General features: G+C 43.1%; 2 protein-coding genes across 3 annotated transcripts in view; both read right to left on the reverse strand.

Annotated features, from left to right (window-relative positions):
• Positions 1-1,375: 1,375 nt before the first annotated feature.
• On the reverse strand, positions 1,376-13,902 carry LOC138354285 (uncharacterized). Of its 2 annotated transcripts, XM_069308335.1 has the most exons (4): positions 13,388-13,902; positions 8,637-13,283; positions 8,328-8,602; positions 1,376-8,265 (listed from the first exon to the last, which is right to left on the reverse strand). In XM_069308335.1, exon 4 carries the CDS (start codon positions 4,803-4,805, stop codon positions 2,265-2,267), a length of 2,541 nt encoding a protein of 846 aa, XP_069164436.1. In that variant the 5' UTR covers positions 4,806-8,265; positions 8,328-8,602; positions 8,637-13,283; positions 13,388-13,902; the 3' UTR covers positions 1,376-2,264. The 2 variants fall into 2 exon arrangements, with proteins under 2 accessions (XP_069164436.1, XP_069164440.1); XM_069308339.1 differs by lacking the exons at positions 8,328-8,602; positions 8,637-13,283; positions 13,388-13,902 and having other exon boundaries at positions 1,376-8,196; positions 8,231-8,275.
• A 144-nt stretch (positions 13,903-14,046) lies between these two features.
• Positions 14,047-18,800, reverse strand: part of LOC123747913 (atrial natriuretic peptide receptor 1) — a 108,331-nt gene continuing 103,577 nt past the window's right edge. Inside the window, exons 6-8 of the mRNA XM_069308347.1 lie at positions 16,391-16,664; positions 15,040-15,134; positions 14,047-14,280 (exon numbers count right to left, since the gene is read on the reverse strand). Of these exons, the coding sequence (XP_069164448.1) occupies positions 14,224-14,280; positions 15,040-15,134; positions 16,391-16,664 (426 nt within the window). The 3' untranslated portion in view covers positions 14,047-14,223. The remainder of the gene's footprint in view (positions 14,281-15,039; positions 15,135-16,390; positions 16,665-18,800) is intronic.

Consider the following 18,800-nt stretch of genomic DNA (forward strand, 5'->3'; position numbering starts at 1 on the left):
AACTTGCCATCGACTAGCGTGATAGTGACTAGCAAGTATTAGAACAAGTGCAAAGTAGCAGACTCGGGAGAGAAATATGAACCTCTCAGAGAAGACAACTCTGCCAGAGACAGGCAGACAAGTACCACTTGGCTGTGTTAAGCGCAGTTGGTTTATAACCAATTGGTCCCAGATTTGATTCTTGTACAGAATGAGATGTTTAGGTATATTTCCTTACATAATATTTCTGTTCACTAACCATAGGAGTTAGCTACCTGTTGTGGGCTGCACTTGAGGAAGGGTCCAGTAGTTCATAAATTTTAACACATGTACTGCATATTCAAAATGAAATGTAAATTAATTGTATTTTAAATTAGAATTTGGTGTATACTGTAGTGAGGCCTAGATTGAGTTAGGTTTGGTGTGTAGCTTTTGTTGGCAAATATTTATTTTTGTAGCACATGGGGGAGTCATTTACAAAGTTGCTATGTATACAGAAAATGTGAGGGAAACCACGTTCGATGCAAGTATGTACGCAAGTCGTGTGTAAAGTGTTTTCAGTCATAAACTGAATGACTGGCTTGATGTAAACTGAATGGGGGGTTTGATGGCAGCATTAATGATGATTTGCCATGTGTTCATGAGGACTGACTGCATATAGAATGATCAGAAAAATTTCCAAGATTAGTTTTTAAGACGTGTGGTTGACATTAGGTCAGAGAGGCTCATATACTATAAGAGAACATTAAAAACACAATCCATCCTCCAGCCATTTTATTATTTATTATAATTGTGTGTATAATTTGGCTTAGGTCTGTTCTGTCAGCAGTTACCGTGTTTGTATCACAATAAGCAGGTGAATCACTAAGGGAGGTGCGATACAAACATAACAGCAAAGTGCTGTTCAAGAAAAGTTGGAACATCATCAGTTGTGAATCATGTGTAAAGTGCTTTTGTTTCATAAATAGGGGGTTAGGCTGTTGGATCAATGAGCATGTGACCCCCTACATGGTTGTGGTTCCGAAGCCTCGCTACTAAACGTATTATCGATGTCGATATCATAGGCTAGGAGAATTGTGCTCAGTTTGTCTGGTGCGTCCTTGATTGTGGCTTCTCAAGCCACAACGAACTGTCTTGAAATAGACCGAGCATGCGAGCCGCTCCTCTCTTTCCCCATGAGTTGACGGGCAGTACTCACATGGAGTAGCGGTAGACAAATGAGGTGAAAGACAGCTAAAGATAAGCAAAGCAATAGAGAGAGAGTATTGTATATTAAGTAGGAGATACAGGCATAGATGCAGTGAGGAAAGAAAGAATTATTTATAATAATCAAGTTCTTTACAAGAGCATTGATTACGTCTTGTATTAATAGGAAGAGTACATAGCAAACATTAAAGTTCACAGATACTGTATATATTTAGGCATATAGAATATTTGCAATATTCAGCATACTTACACTGTTATCTCTGTACACCAAGGCATATATTTACAATATATTTTGCTACTTAAATTAACAATGTGCTTATAATACTGTGTTATATTTATTTTAAGAAATTATTAGGCCCCAATTTTATCACTGTTATATAAGGCTGTCATTTACCCCTTAATACCGTGTTCTAAAAATGCAAATGAATATCTCGCCAGAACTTTGTAACGGCAGAATACTCAAGGATGAATAATAATAATTCAAGGTGCTAAAGCAATTATTTGGAGAACTGATGAAACTGACACCTTTAGAGAACTGGTGGAAGCAAGCAGGACAAAATTGCAGTGTATTTTTAATATTGAAAAAAGATGTGAAAATTCTGTCAGTTAGTAATCTTTATTGGATCATATGCCCCAAAAAGTAGAATGAAATACAGCATATAATAAATATAAATCTATTCTGACAATCTACTGGGTATATTATGTCATAGAATCTATAGATTCTGAATAGTAATGCTGTACTTTTTTCATGGGATTTTTCAAGTGTTTTGAATGTCATAGACGTGCGAGATTGTCCCCTAGCAAGGTCCGAGCTGCCTCGGGTAAAATGTCGCAGCTCACCAAGTTTGTTAACAAAGGCTGATAGTTTGGCTTAGCTTAGCAGTCTGGCAACATTTCCATTCAAACTAGTTCAATAGGAATCAAAATATAGTTAATATTTTGCTATTTCCTGAGAGATTATATTACTACAATATTAATTAAAGGTGTATTGTCTAGTAAGTATTAATTCTGTATCAAGTTATTCTCTATCGATGCTGACTATTTTCTTGATGAATGTCAATACTGTATGGTGTGTGGACTTATTGGTGGGGGGAGAGGTGGTGATGGGCAGGAAGAGGTGGTGATGGGTAGGGAGGGGTGGTGATGGGTAGGGAGGGGTGGTGATGGGTAGGGAGGGGTGGTGATGGGTAGGAAGAGGTGGTGATGGGTAGGGAGGGGTGGTGATGGGTAGGGAGGGGTGGTGATGGGTAGGGAGGGGTGGTGATGGGTAGGGAGGGGTGGTGATGGGTAGGGAGGGGTGGTGATGGGTAGGGAGAGGTTGTGATGGGTAGGGAGGGGTGGTGATGGGTAGGAAGAGGTTGTGATGGGTAGGGAGGGGTGGTGATGGGTAGGAAGAGGTGGTGATGGGTAGGGAGGGGTGGTGATGGGTAGGAAGAGGTGGTGATGGGTAGGGAGGGGTGGTGATGGGTAGGGAGGGGTGGTGATGGGTAGGAAGAGGTGGTGATGGGTAGGGAGGGGTGGTGATGGGTAGGGAGGGGTGGTGATGGGTAGGAAGAGGTTGTAATGGGTAGGGAGAGGTTGTGATGGGTAGGGAGAGGTTGTGATGGGTAGGGAGAGGTTGTGATGGGTAGGGAGAGGTTGTGATGGGTACGGAGAGGTTGCGATGGGTAGGGAGAGGTGGTGATGGGCAGGAAGAGGTGGTGATGGGTAGGGAGAGGTTGTGATGGGTAGGGAGGGGTGGTGATGGGTAGGGAGAGGTGGTGATGGGTAGGGAGAGGTTGTGATGGGTAGGGAGAGGTTGTGATGGGTAGGAAGAGGTTGTGATGGGTAGGGAGAGGTGGTGATGGGTAGGGAGGGGTGGTGACGGGTAGGAAGAGGTTGTGATGGGTAGGGAGAGGTTGTGATGGGTAGGGAGAGGTTGTGATGGGTAGAGAGAGGTTGTGATGGGTAGGAAGAGGTTGTGATGGGTAGGAAGAGGTTGTGATGGGCAGGAAGAGGTGGTGATGGGTAGGGAGAGGTTGTGATGGGTTGGAAGAGTTTGTGATGGGTAGGAAGAGGTTGTGATGGGTAGGAAGAGGTGATGGGTAGGAAGAGGTTGTGATGGGTAGGAAGAGGTTGTGATGGGCAGGAAGAGGTGGTGATGGGTAGGAAGAGGTGATGGGTAGGAAGAGGTTGTGATGGGTAGGAAGAGGTTGTGATGGGTAGGAAGAGGTTGTGATGGGTAGGAAGAGGTTGTGATGGGCAGGAAGAGGTTGTGATGGGCAAGAAGTGGTGGTGATGGGTAGGAAGAGGTTGTGATGGGTAGGAAGAGGTGGTGATGGGTAGGAAGAGGTTGTGATGGGCAGGAAGAGGTGGTGATGGGTAGGGAGAGGTGGTGATGGGTAGGGAGGGGTGGTGATGGGTAGGAAGAGGTTGTGATGGGCAGGAAGAGGTGGTGATGGGTAGGGAGAGGTTGTGATGGGTAGGGAGAGGTTGTGATGGGTAGGGAGAGGTTGTGATGGGCAGGGAGAGGTGGTGATGGGTAGGGAGGGGTGGTGATGGGTAGGGAGGGGTGGTGATGGGTAGGAAGAGGTGGTGATGGGTAGGGAGGGGTGGTGATGGGTAGGGAGGGGTTGTGATGGGTAGGGAGAGGTGGTGATGGGTAGGGAGAGGTTGTGATGGGTAGGGAGAGGTTGTGATGGGTAGGGGGAGGTGGTGACGGGTAGGGAGAGGTTGTGATGGGTAGGGAGAGGTGGTGATGGGTAGGGAGAGGTGGTGATGGGTAGGGAGAGGTTGTGATGGGTAGGGAGGGGTGGTGGTGGGTTGGAAGAGGTGGTGATGGGCAGGGAGAGGTGGTGATGGGTAGGGAGAGGTGGTGATGGGTAGGGAGAGGTTGTGATGGGTAGGGAGGGGTGGTGGTGGGTTGGAAGAGGTGGTGATGGGTAGGGAGAGGTGGTGATGGGTAGGGAGGGGTGGTGGTGGGTAGGGAGAGGTGGTGATGGGTAGGGAGAGGTGGTGATGGGTAGGGAGGGGTGGTGGTGGGTTGGAAGAGGTGGTGATGGGTAGGGAGAGGTGGTGATGGGTAGGGAGGGGTGGTGGTGGGTAGGGAGAGGTGGTGATGGGTTGGGAGAGGTTGTGATGGGTAGGGAGGGGTGGTGATGGGTAGGGAGAGGTGGTGATGGGTAGGGAGGGGTGGTGGTGGGTAGGGAGAGGTGGTGATGGGTAGGGAGAGGTGGTGATGGGTAGGGAGGGGTGGTGGTGGGTTGGAAGAGGTGGTGATGGGTAGGGAGAGGTGGTGATGGGTAGGGAGGGGTGGTGGTGGGTAGGGAGAGGTGGTGATGGGTTGGGAGAGGTTGTGATGGGTAGGGAGGGGTGGTGATGGGTAGGGAGAGGTGGTGATGGGTTGGGAGAGGTTGTGATGGGTAGGGAGGGGTGGTGATGGGTAGGGAGAGGTGGTGATGGGTTGGGAGAGGTTGTGATGGGTAGGGAGGGGTGGTGATGGGTAGGGAGGGGTGGTGATGGGTAGGGAGAGGTGGTGATGGGTTGGGAGAGGTGGAAAGGACCAGGTGAGATTTGTGATTTAAATAAGTTATTGAGAACTGGCAATTATACAGTATTGAATCAATCTGGTGATGGAGCATCAACGGTAGTTGCTCGGAGGTGCTATAAATATTACTCTCAACTTGAGCCTCGTATAACAATGACAGCTTCAGGACCACTACTAAAATAGAACTGTGTAATTAAAAATGTGGCAATTTGCCTCACATATTAAGTCTCTTATTTACAAAATGAGACAATGGCTAATTTCTGCCTAAAAACATCCAGAGTGAAGCGAGTGTAAAACTCTGAAACACCCAACATTAATCGGTACTGTAAATGGGAACACAATTGTGAATTTAAGAACTTAAAATCATTCTAGAGGACTACAAATTTGTACAATATTATTCATAGTTTAAATAAGTTTTGTGTAGGCTATACATGGATATATTTTTATATATATTACATGATTACTGAATAATACATTTTTGTTTAATGAATTTGTGAACATGTGATTTAAGAGAAAAAGAATATATGAAATCTTTGTATCTTTTGGCTAAGTAAATCTCCTCCTTATAACTTAGGTCCTCATAAAACACTGTAGCTTACAAAGCTCAACTCAGTGCTGAAGTCTTATAACTTAGGTCCTCATAAAACACTGTAGCTTACAAAGCTCAACTCAATGCTGAAGTCTTATAACTTAGGTCCTCATAAAACACTGTAGCTTACAAAGCTCAAGTCAATGCTGAAGTCCCTAAGACTCGCACAATATATAAATTTAATCTAAAATTAAATATCCTCAAAATATAATCCTATAATAAAATCCTATAATCCTCAAAATAATTGTATATTTTCTTATTAAGCCTAAATATTTAAAAATCACCAAGAATACATGAAAAGTTTTAGATAATAAGAAGTTACTATTATAGTTTCAACTATCGGCAGAATCTTGAAATACCTCACTTGGGTTCTTTGGCATCAAGCTTCACTAAATTACCAATAACATCTTTGAAAGCTCCCCAAAAAAGATTTACATGACAATATTTACCATTTGATGATAATACAGCTTTATTGATTTTTTGTTTTTTTTTAAATTCGTACAAGCTGCTTATCCAAAACTGCTCGTCCCAAACCCATAAAATACCAGTGATATATGGAATTTTGAGGAGTAGAAAGTGACGTGTTGAATGATGGGGTGAGTCACACTGGGAGGAAGTAGCATGGCTTGCCACGCAAATATATTTAATTCTCCAGAGGTCACACGTTGACAAATCAAGAGTGGTCCATATTTCATTTTGTAACCCCTTGTTTACAACCCATATTTGCACAACAAGGTCGCAACAAGGGTTTGGGACAAGGTCACTATATTTCATCAATTTCAAGCAGCATGAAAAAAGGGAGTTGTGTCTGGGAATATGGCAGCACCTGTTCTTTGGTCTGCCACCTCTAGACTGTATCAGCGAAGATTGTTTTCTTTTAGTTATATTAATAGATACATTATGTACTAAACCCTTAAGATATTAAATAAAGTATAACACAAATAATGTACAGTATTCAGGATAAAAAGTGTACGCTGTAAAAGCAAAATATACAAAATATTGATTATCAATTTAAGTTTTCTTAAAAATAATGGACAAATAAATTCAGACTCAAAATTGCTACAAGACAATTTAAACAGACTTAATATGTATGAAAGATTGAAAGATGCTGCTTAATGTTAACTCCGACAAATGTTCGGGTCAGAGCTTAGGCGATGTTAATTGCAATCCCCGTGGCACAGTGGTAGCACACTCACCCGACACTTTGCGAGCGATTTGGCCTAGGTTCGTATCCTGGCTGGTAAGGATTGACTAGGTGCCAATCCTTAACTGTATGCCTCTGTTCACCCAGCAGTGATTGGGTTCCTGGTTGTTAAATGAATGGCTGGTCGTATTGCAGGGAAACTAGAGGGTTAAGGCTTACCATGAGTTAGGGAAGGGAAAGGTCTCGGCTTGCAGCTCTTAACATACTAACAGAATACATTTGTTTCAATAATAAACCAATGTATATCTCACTCTTGAAATCATTAATACATTTGCCTATTTTGCTATGTGATAGAATATAGTATGCTGAAAAAAATATAAATAAAAACTTGAAAAAGAATTCTGCCCTCCTCCATAGTAAACAGTTTGATCATGCTAAAAAAAAATTGATATAATAAATAGGTTTGTATGATGCCACGCCTGTTTGGTCGACACCTGTCAAGGATGTCTGGCATCCGAGACACCACAGGTCGGCTAACTAGGCAAGATGGTGCACCATACCTGCACTCCTTTATACAAGGAGGCTGAAAGTTGAGCAAAATTATATGAGAAGCAAAATTATAATTTATCATGTGGGGATTGGTTATAAAATCTATGGTCATATGGGGTTGTGTGATATCATGTAATGATTGTACTAATTATTATCCAATTGTTCCCTTTTGAGCAGGTATACAGTTGACTTAACATTGGTCTAGTGTTGGAACAATGGTATTAATACTGGTCCAATGTAAACATTGGAACATTGCTATCAACACTGGTCCGACGTAAACACTGAACATTGCTATCAACACTAGTCAAACATAAATATTAGGACAATATTATTCTAACTTCATCACTCCAAATGCTGCAAGTTATAACTTGAGAGAAGTTAATGACATAAAATATTAACAGCAGCTTGTGAGTACTGATGTATGAGGACCTAAGTTCGGGGAAACAATGGGGAAAGAATTTTCTCTTCTTGCTAATCATATAAAAAATACATATACATAAACGGCTTTGTAATATGAGTATGACATTTGTGTGAGCATACAATATGGCTTGAAAGACAAACATTAAACATTTTAAAGATATATCTCAGGGTAACTGTAATACATTCATTGAAATAAAGCAAAAACTCAAACAAAATTCTCTCCAGATTTTAAACACTTAACAAATGTTTAGCCCTATATGTATCTCCATTATCAACATTTATAATAACTTGTATACACATATTATACAGTTTTCTAAGTATAATTATTGTAACAAATTTAAAACAGTACATTTACATAATAATATTTTTGAAGCAGGGGGAAACATTTTTAAAATGCCTTGTTTATCATAAAATGTATTCCACTTATATAAACATATTTACCTATTGTATCTTATAAAGTGATGCTGCCTTAAAATTATGTCTTTTGGTGAGAAAATGTTATAATAGTCTAAGAGACCGTAGGTCTTGGTCTTGGCGACTCCCTGGAGAGGCAGACTCGTGTGTAATTTTATAAAATTGTTGTTCATTATTCCTAATTAGAATATTTCTTGGTTGTCTGTGGACATATTAGTGAGAAAACCTTGCTGAGGATATTTAATTTGTGGTGGTGATGTTACCTTTCTGGTTTGTGGCTCTGGGCTGTTTGATGTTGTCATAATGATTGAGGCACTGGGATGCCAGATGTTGCTAAACTGTTTGTGGTCCTGGTATCTTTTATGGTACCTTACTGATTGTGGTCCTGGATTGTGTATGATACCTTACTGATTGTGGTCCTGGATTGTGCCATGATACCTTACTGATTGTGGTCCTGGGTTGTGTATACCTTACTGATTGTGGTCCTGGGTTGTGTATACCTTACTGATTGTGGTCCTGGGTTGTGTATGATACCTTACTGATTGTGGTCCTGGATTGTGTATGATACCTTACTGATTGTGGTCCTGGATTGTGTATGATACCTTACTAATTGTGGTCCTGGGTTGTGTATGATACCTTACTGATTGTGGTCCTGGATTGTGCCATGATACCTTACTGATTGTGGTCCTGGATTGTGCCATGATACCTTACTGATTGTGGTCCTGGATTGTGTATGATACCTTACTAATTGTGGTCCTGGATTGTGCCATGATACCTTACTGATTGTGGTCCTGGATTGTGTATGATACCTTACTGATTGTGGTCCTGGATTGTGCCATGATACCTTACTGATTGTGGTCCTGGGTTGTGTATGATACCTTACTGATTGTGGTCCTGGATTGTGCCATGATACCTTACTGATTGTGGTCCTGGATTGTGTATGATACCTTACTGATTGTGGTCCTGGATTGTGTATGATACCTTACTGATTGTGGTCCTGGATTGTGTATGATACCTTACTGATTGTGGTCCTGGATTGTGTATGATACCTTACTGATTGTGGTCCTGGATTGTGCCATGATACCTTACTGATTGTGGTCTTGGAATGTTAGATAATACGATACTGATTGTGTTTCTGGGTTGTATCATGGTACTTTACTGATTGTGGTCCGGGGGTGTTAGATGATAACATACTGATTGTGTGGCCCTTGGATGTTTGATAATATACAGATTGTGGTCCTGGGGTGTTAGATGATACCTTACCGATTGTAGTCTTGGGATACAAGAATAACTAATGTGTGTTTGTAACAGCAAAATGCTAAAAAGCATTCAGTGTGAGGATTATTGTAACATAGTAGATGCTGTATATAAGACTTAATTGAAATTTTCAAGCATATTACTGAAGAGAAATGACCATACTGTATACAGTAATTGGAATAATCTTAGTGACATTATGAAATCAACTGAAAGTTGACTAGACCACACACTAGAAAGTGAAGGGACGACGACGTTTCGGTCCGTCCTGGATCATTCTCAAGTCGTCAGTCACACAATCAGCTTGATAACGGTCCACGACGGACCGAAACGTCTTCGTCCCTTCACTTTCTAGTGTGTTGTCTGGTCAACATTTTTCAGCCATGTTATTGTGACTCATCGTCTGCAAATCAACTGAAAAATTGTACAATATAGAGAAGTTGTAGCGTGTGGCTCACTGCAGCAAGTTTCACAACATTTTCTGAATTAATGGTTAAACCGCAGGTAGGCGCTTTCAGTAATTTGTGTTTTAAAGACTAGGCAAAGCTTTGAACTTGGAAACCTTAAAGGTTAATTTTTCACTATGACTCGGTCGGAGTCTGGGCTGCGGGGACATTTATCCTCAGAACCATCAGCAGGTACAGGACACTACAGGTGTTACCCGAGAGCCACGAACACTAGCGGCCTCGAGGACAGGAAGCCTGTGGCTTGTCAAAGGTCCTCCCATTTGCCTTGATGATCTTTTCCAGTTGTACTTCAAAGGTTAATGGAATTTTGGCATTTACGGCTGTGGCAGGTAGGCGGTTCCATGAGTTTATAACCCTGTGGGTGGAAAAGCATCGCCTGTTCTCAGTCCTACACTGTAACTTGTTGAGCTTGCAACCATTGTAGGAAATATTCAGTAGCTCGCTGGAATACTGGAAGGATGTAAGTCTGAAATTGTACTGCATCAATTTCAGCAAACTGATAAAGGAACACCCGTGACAGCTGACTAACACCCAGGTACCTATTTTACTGCTAGGTAACAGGGGCATAGGGTGAAAGAAACTCTGCCCATTGTTTCTTGCCGGCGCCCGGGATCAAACCCGGGACCACAGGATCACAAGTCCAGCGTGCTGTTCGCTCGGCCAGTGGGGTGGGTGGTCAGGGTCAATCCCTATGCCCCTTTTCAAGTAGGATTAGCTCCTATTACAACAACTAATGACTCCTATGAAGACTCAAATGTGAGTCTGATTGTCCATAGTGTGTGTGCACCAACAGACTTTATGGCTGATATTGACAATGAATCAACACTTGACGTTGATTCTGTGTCAAGTGAGGGAATTGACATATAACATTCATTCAACATTACTCAAGCATGTTTTGCCCACTGGGAGGGATAAAGGGAGAGAAAACAGGAAGAGGGGAGGGAGAATGGAAGGGAGAGACACCCCTGGCACTACCGGGTACCTCAGCTACTGAGAGAGAGAATGTCTGCTGATGTCTTTGTCCAAAATTGGAGGGCAGATGCTTCGGGGTAGCCTCACCGAACTACGCTAACTGATATGGGACGGACATAGGCTGGTCGGGGGATCTCATGAATTCAAGAGGTTATAGCATGCCACAGTCACATTCTGATCCCCCTATGACAAGGTTTGCCACTGCCGTCCTGCCCACACATAACAAAATACCTTAAAAAAAAATCTTACAGTAATATACACCATTACTGATCTTGGGAAAATTATTAAATTTTCTACTAATCATACTTTGTCCATACAGTGGTACCTCCACTTACAAATTTAATGTTCACAGAGACGGGTCGTAACTTTAAACAAATTTTCTCATAAGAAATAATGTAAATTTAATTAATCCATTCCACACCCCAAAAATATTAACTTAAAAATACATTTTTATCAAATACCACTTTTTTTTGTTTGTACTAGCTACAGTACAGTATGTATATCTTAACTTTATTGAGGACTCTTGTTGGCGTATGGAAGACGGTGAGGAGGGGGGGGGGTGTTTGTGTATGGAAGGGGAGTTCCCTTCCATTATAACATGAGGCAGTGAACACCTCTCTGGGGTATTTTATCTTCAACTATCTACTCTATCTCTACTCTACTCTATCTCCTATCTATCTCTACTCTATCTCCTCTCTATCTACTCTATCTAGGGGTACTCTATCTCCTACATTTTGCAGGAGTACCACTAGGACCTGGTTGTGGCTCACTGCTCGCTTGTCTTGCTAAGAATCTGTAGAGACTCTTGTTTTTCCCTACATTTTAATACTTGTCTGTAGTGAGACATCACAGTGTCAATTAAAAGGTCAATGCAACGGCCTGCTACAGCTTTATTTGGGCGTGTTTTTTCAACAACACTTTGTAGTTCTTCCTATACTTCACACATTTTCTTAATGAGGGACATCCTCTATTGCCTCTACTCAACTACAGTATTTTCTTAGGCTGAACCTTGCCACTGACTTTCTTGGGATCCATGGCATGATATATAAGACTTTTTTATGTTTTTTATATGTTGTTTATTTTATATATAATAGAACTTTTATGTTCAAAAACAAAAAAAGCACAAAATCAATGAAATTCTTTACAAAAGCGATCGTCACTAAAGCGGGCGGCTCAGGTAAACTCGGGCGGAATGGCCCGTGCCACCAGGAACCACGCACTCGGTCGACCGCGTGGTTCATCAACAAAGTCGCTAGTCGAGGCAAATATCGTAAATCGAGTTAAATTATTTGACGAAATTGTGGTCATAACTCGAAAAATTCGTAAGTAGGGGCATTCGTAAGTCGAGGTTCCACTGAAGTAGCATAAAACAAACGGTTCTCCCATGACTTGAAATGCTTTTTTTAGATGTTGGATGATAATTACCACCTCATTATGTTGAATATTTCACACTGTTAGACTCCTGCCACTAGTGGGCCACTCACACCAATGGTAGACGTTATGGAAGAGATAATCAACGAAAAGACAGAATGAGACTGACAACAGAGAGAGAGACAGGGTGGACCAGGGCAAGAAGTGAAGACAGACAACATACAAAGACAGGCAGAGAGAAAGACAGAGATAGGGAGAGAAGGAAGGAGAAGAAGGGAGAGGAGATGCGTGGAGAGGGGAAAGAGGGTAAGAGAGGGGGAGGCAGAGGTGAAAGAGTGGGGAAGAGGGTGGAGGGGAGAATGATGGAGATGGGGAAAATAGGGGATAGGGTGAGAGATGAGAGGGAAGAGATTGGGAGAGAGGGGATGGGGGTGGGAGGGAGACCTGGGCACAGCCAGGTACCCCTATTAGTCTAACCATAAAAGAGAATGTCTGATTGTCTGTCAAAGGATGGAAGACAAATGCTTGTGGCTAGCCTCACTCAACTTTGCTTGGTGATTGGTAATTTTATGGAGTCTCATAGTATGGTTGGGGTCATTTACCATAGTCACCAACACACTAGTGGCCTTGATGAGGACAGGAAGCTGGCGGCTTGTCAAAGGTCACCCCCCATTCGTCCTGATAATTTTTTCAAGTTGAAATTTATATTTCAACAGAGTTTTGTTATTTACAGCTTTAGCAGGAAGGTGGTTCCATGGGTTTATAACCCTTTACAGTAATGGTCAGTGTCACAAGGAAGGTGTGGAAGGGGGGGAAGGGGGGGGGGGTGATGGGGAGTGTGTGTGTTGGAAAAGATGGAGGGTGGGGGAGGGAGGTGTGTATGTGTAATTACCTAAGTGTACAGTAGTTACAGGATAAGAACTACACTCGTGTATCCCGTCTTCCCAATACTCTTTGTCAAATATCGATTTGAAACTACTGATGGTGTTTGTATCCACCTTCTCACTTCCTTTCTCATATTTGTTTGGCACCTTTGTTACCTTTGCTTGAATCTGTGACCTCTTGTTCTTGAAGTTGCTGCTTTCAGGAATTACTCTTTGTCAATTCGGTCAATTCCTGTTATTATTTTGTAAGTGGTGATAATATCACCTCTCTTTTTTTTCTTCTATCTTCTAGCTTTGGCATATTTAATGCCACTAGCCACTAGCCTCTCCTCGTAACTCTTGTTTTCCAGTCTGGAAGCCAGTTTATAGCATGCCACTGCACCTTTTCCAGTTTATCGATGTGTTAATTAAGATATGTGGACCATACAACTGCTGCCTATTCCAATTTTGGTCTCATAAGTCCTTAAGTTTCTTTTAGTATTTTACCAGCCATGTCCCTGGCCGCCGCCTGGCACCGTGACGGCTGGCCGCCGCCTGGCACTGTGACGGCTGGCCGCCGCCTGGCACCGTGACGGCTGGCCGCCGCCTGGCACCGTGACGGCTGGCCGCCGCCTGGCACTGTGACGGCTGGCCGCCGCCTGGCACCGTGACGGCTGGCCGCCGCCTGGCCCTGTGACGGTTGACAACCCTCTGAACAGTGCCTTTGCACTTGCATCTAGTTTTATAGAAGTTTTTAGGTCTTAACTTTTTCTAGCTTTTTTATTTACCACAATGTTTATTAAAGCCTCAACCTTGAGTGTTATTTTTTAAGTTAAAAATGATTTGCAAATGAGCTTTGGAAAAATCACAAATATTTCTTATTATATTTGTGTAGAGCATTAATAAGTGTTAATGTTTAGGTGATAAAACAAGTTATCTTTGCATTACTATAACATTTCTCGTTTCTGCTGATGAGTTGTGTTTTTCTTGAAAGGGAGTCTTGAAAAACTTAAATGTTCATTCATTATAAAATTAGATACATTACTTTTATGTGCAAAATACAGCATTGTATATACATGACAAAAATATTTATATTCTAGTTAGTAGACTAGCGTCAAAGCCTCAGAGAATGTCTTTACTAGGGCTAATAAAAAAACTGCTACTATCCAACAAGTATGAGGTATTGTGTCTAAAATGGTATACTGGTGTTTCCTAGAGTTTAGTGTTTGGTGGCAACATTATATCTGAGGCAAGACAGGCAAACCACACACAATGGAAAAAAAAAAACAAGATTTGAGTTATTAATTTACATATTCTGGGGGAATGTGTTAGTGCGTTTGCTAAAGTGGATGGTTTGGAGATTTGGCAACGTCCTTTAACATACAACAACGAAGGTCTCGAGGGTAGAGACGGTGAGGTCCTGGAAGTCAGAATAGTTCTGGAGACTGAATATGCCCGAGAGCATTGCTCTACGGGCCTGTCTCATGTTTTCCCAGCAGCCAGTATGTATTCATTCTTCCTTTGCCCTGTCAATGTAAAAAATTATGAAAATCATGAAGCATGCTTCATTATTATAAAAGTATGAAGTTGTGTACAAGAGAATATTCAATTATCGAGAGGGAAAATATTCAGTTAACTAATGATGGCCCTTTTCATTTTTTTAATTACCAACTTTGCAGTACAGTAGTTTAAAATTTTCTTAGATATGATTGCTGTGAACATAATTATTCTGGTATGTTTCTCCATCAATTACACAAGGAAATTCATCACACGGCTACATATTTTCCTAAGAATTTGAAAAAGAATTTAGTTTCCGAGCTAAATGGCAGACCTTGCCAGCCAAGAATGATTGGCAAGTGGAGGCTGAGGCTGCCCCCCCCCCCCCCACACCCCCAGAGTAAAAATTAAAATACAGTTTTGTTAATTTTACTTGAATGTTTCAAAGTATTTTTTTGTAAAACATTTTTTCTTAAATTAACAGAAACCATTCATTAGATTTCTGTATATTTTCCTCTTAGTAAAGATATACTGTATATCATTATATATCTTTGACCAGAACACACACTAGAAGGTGAAGGGACGACGACGTTTCGGTCCATCCTGAACCATTTTCTAGACAATCGACTTGAGAATGGTCCAGGACGGACCGAAACGTCGTCGTCCTTTCACCTTCTAGTGTGTGGTCTGGTCAAACTACTTCAGCCACGTTATTGTGACTCATCGCCTGCTCATTATATATCGCTGATCACACGTGGATAAACGCAAACAGTACACGGCCACAATACCTTCATGTCGACTTCTCCTCGTAACTCGAGTATGAATGACGGATAGTGTTCTGCTAGCACCTTTTGTGTGGTTGGAGAAACGTGGATTTTCAAGGCTGTGAAAAGAGGTGAGTAACCATGAATACATGTGCTAAGTTATGGTAATGTGTTCTTAATGACAAAAGTGTGTGTGTTTTTATCCTATGTTGTGTATTTGTGAATTTTAAGTCAAGATTTACACCAAGTCTTTCACACTCCTGAGTGCTTTGTCGAGATCTGATTGTGGTAAGACGAGGCGTACTTCTTCATGATTAATAAGTCATCAAGATGTAAGTCTCGTCTTTACTCGTCTTTACCACATAATCAGACTTTGACAAAGCATTCAGGAGTGTGAAAGACTTGATGTAAATATTGACTTAAAATTCACACATACAAAAGTTTAGGTTTATCCTACAATAAATATATTATTACTGTATTAGAATTAATGTGTCATAAAATAATAAACAACACTGTAGTAGGTTAATATCATAAAATATATATCACGCTAAATGCATAGACTACACATGATGTAAATAGAAAACTGGTTCCTACTCATTAAGGTTAGCTTTATTAGGAGCATTTTCCAGAAAAAACCTGGACCAAAAATAAGTTAGATAGGGACTGGATCTGAGGTCAATGTTATAAAGATCAAGGTCGGTAATGTCTAATTACACATCCAGTTGGCATCCTTGGTGGTATTTAGCGCCCTCAGAGTATCCCGCACATTTGTTCCTGCTACACAGCCTTACCGGTTTGGTTAGGTTAGCCTAACCTAACCTAACCTAACCTTCCCAGTTTGGTGCCTTCTGTTGATAAGTACTTACACATTCAGTTACTAGAAACAGAAAGCTTGTAGTTTGTGTACAGGTTTGTATCCCATTTTGTACACAAGCTTTACCAGGTCAATTTCAATGTGTTTTAAAAAATGGAAGACTATTTAGCACTTGTGTCATAATATTATAAAATTCTTGGAAATCATCAGGGAAATACAAGAGCTGAGAGAGGAAAGTGTAGTGGATGTCGAGTACATCAAACTGACCGAGGAGTTTATCAAGGGATACAAGACTGAACACTGGGATAGTAAATGTCAAAGTTGAGCTCTCTTCTTGTTAAATATTTTACATGTCTAAAAGTCTAGATCAAATGTAGTTCTGTACCATATATTGCGTCAACTAATATCGATTTTCAATATCAATTGCAAGCTAATTAAACAATAACCAAAAATGAAACCAATATAGTAGTCAAGTACTTTAGTCTAGGAGAATAGAAGAATAAATTTAGACTGACAGGTCAGGGAAGTGATAAGGATACTGGTTATAAAGTCTGATCTTACGCTGGCCGTTGCTCTCCATGCGCGAAGCTGTATTAACAGTGTCACCAAAGAGACAGTAGCGAGGCATCTTGAGGCCAACCACCCCGGCCACACATGGCCCTGTGTGCATGCCAATTCTCAGCTTGAGCTTGTCAGTGGGGCGGTGGCGGATGGTGAAGGTCTCCACCTCCCTCAGGAGCGCTAGAGACATGCTGGCGATCTCCCGCGTGTGCTGGCTCCCGTTCCTCATCGGCAGCCCTGACACCACCATGTACGCATCACCAATAGTCTCTACCTGGTGACGACACACTAGTCAGTACTTAGTGATGTGGGGTGCACCTGGTGACGACACACTAGTGAGTGCTTAGTGATGTGGGGTGCACCTGGTGAGTGCTTGGTGATGTGGGGTGCACCTGGTGACGACACACTAGTCAGTACTTAGTGATGTGGGGTGCACCTGGTGAGTGCTTGGTGATGAGGGCTACACCTAGTGAGAGGGGCTACACCTAGTGATGAGGGGCTACACCTAGTGATGAGGGCTACACCTAGTGAGTGCTTGGTGATGAGGGCTACACCTAGTGATGAGGGGCTACACCTAGTGATGGGCTACACCTAGTGATGAGGGGCTACACCTAGTGATGAGGGGCTACACCTAGTGAGTGCTTGGTGATGAGGGCTACACCTAGTGATGAGGGCTACACCTAGTGATGAGGGGCTACACCTAGTGATGAGGGGCTACACCTAGTGAGTGCTTGGTGATGAGGGCTACACCTAGTGATGAGGGCTACACCTAGTGATGAGGGGCTACACCTAGTGATGAGGGGCTACACCTAGTGAGTGCTTGGTGATGAGGGCTACACCTAGTGATGAGGGGCTACACCTAGTGATGAGGGGCTACACCTAGTGATGAGGGGCTACACCTAGTGATGAGTGGCTACACCTAGTGAGTGCTTGGTGATGAGGGCTACACCTAGTGATGAGGGGCTACACCTAGTGATGAGGGGCTACACCTAGTGATGAGGGGCTACACCTAGTGATGAGGGGCTACACCTAGTGATGAGGGGCTACACCTAGTGAGTGCTTGGTGATGAGGGCTACACCTAGTGATGAGGGGCTACACCTAGTGATGAGGGGCTACACCTAGTGATGAGGGGCTACACCTAGTGATGAGGGGCTACACCTAGTGATGAGGGCTACACCTAGTGATGAGGGGCTACACCTAGTGAGTGCCTGGTGATGAGGGCTACACCTAGTGAGTGCCTGGTGATGAGGGCTACACCTAGTGATGGGGGCTACACCTAGTGATGAGGGGCTACACCTAGTGATGAGGGGCTACACCTAGTGATGAGGGGCTACACCTAGTGATGAGGGGCTACACCTAGTGAGTGCTTGGTGATGAGGGCTACACCTAGTGATGAGGGGCTACACCTAGTGATGAGGGGCTACACCTAGTGATGAGGGGCTACACCTAGTGATGAGGGGCTACACCTAGTGATGAGGGCTACACCTAGTGATGAGGGGCTACACCTAGTGAGTGCCTGGTGATGAGGGCTACACCTAGTGAGTGCCTGGTGATGAGGGCTACACCTAGTGATGGGGGCTACACCTAGTGATGAGGGGCTACACCTAGTGATGAGGGGCTACACCTAGTGATGAGGGCTACACCTAGTGATGAGGGCTACACCTAGTGATGAGGGGCTACACCTAGTGATGAGGGGCTACACCTAGTGAGTGCCTGGTGATGAGGGCTACACCTAGTGATGAGGGGCTACACCTAGTGATGAGGGCTACACCTAGTGATGAGGGCTACACCTAGTGATGAGGGCTACACCTAGTGATGAGGGGCTACACCTAGTGATGAGGGCTACACCTAGTGATGAGGGCTACACCTAGTGAGTGCCTGGTGATGAGGGCTACACCTAGTGATGAGGGCTACACCTAGTGAGTGCCTGGTGATGAGGGCTACACCTAGTGATGAGGGGCTACACCTAGTGATGAGGGGCTACACCTAGTGATGAGGGGCTACACCTGGTGATGAGGGCTACACCTAGTGATGAGGGCTACAACTAGTGATGAGGGGCTACACCTAGTGATGAGGGGCTACACCTAGTGATGAGGGGCTACACCTGGTGATGAGGGCTACACCTGGTGATGAGGGCTACACCTAGTGATGAGGGCTACACCTAGTGAGTGCCTGGTGATGAGGGCTACACCTAGTGATGAGGGCTACACCTAGTGATGAGGGGCTACACCTAGTGATGAGGGCTACACCTAGTGATTGAGGGCTACACCTAGTGATGAGGGGCTACACCTAGTGATGAGGGACTACAACCTAGTGATGAGGGGCTACAACCTAGTGATGAGGGCTACACCTAGTGATGAGGGCTACACCTAGTGATGAGGGCTACACCTAGTGATGAGGGGCTACACC

This window comes from Procambarus clarkii, chromosome 6 (genome assembly GCF_040958095.1).
Source record: "Procambarus clarkii isolate CNS0578487 chromosome 6, FALCON_Pclarkii_2.0, whole genome shotgun sequence".
NCBI classification, from domain to species: domain Eukaryota; kingdom Metazoa; phylum Arthropoda; class Malacostraca; order Decapoda; family Cambaridae; genus Procambarus; species Procambarus clarkii.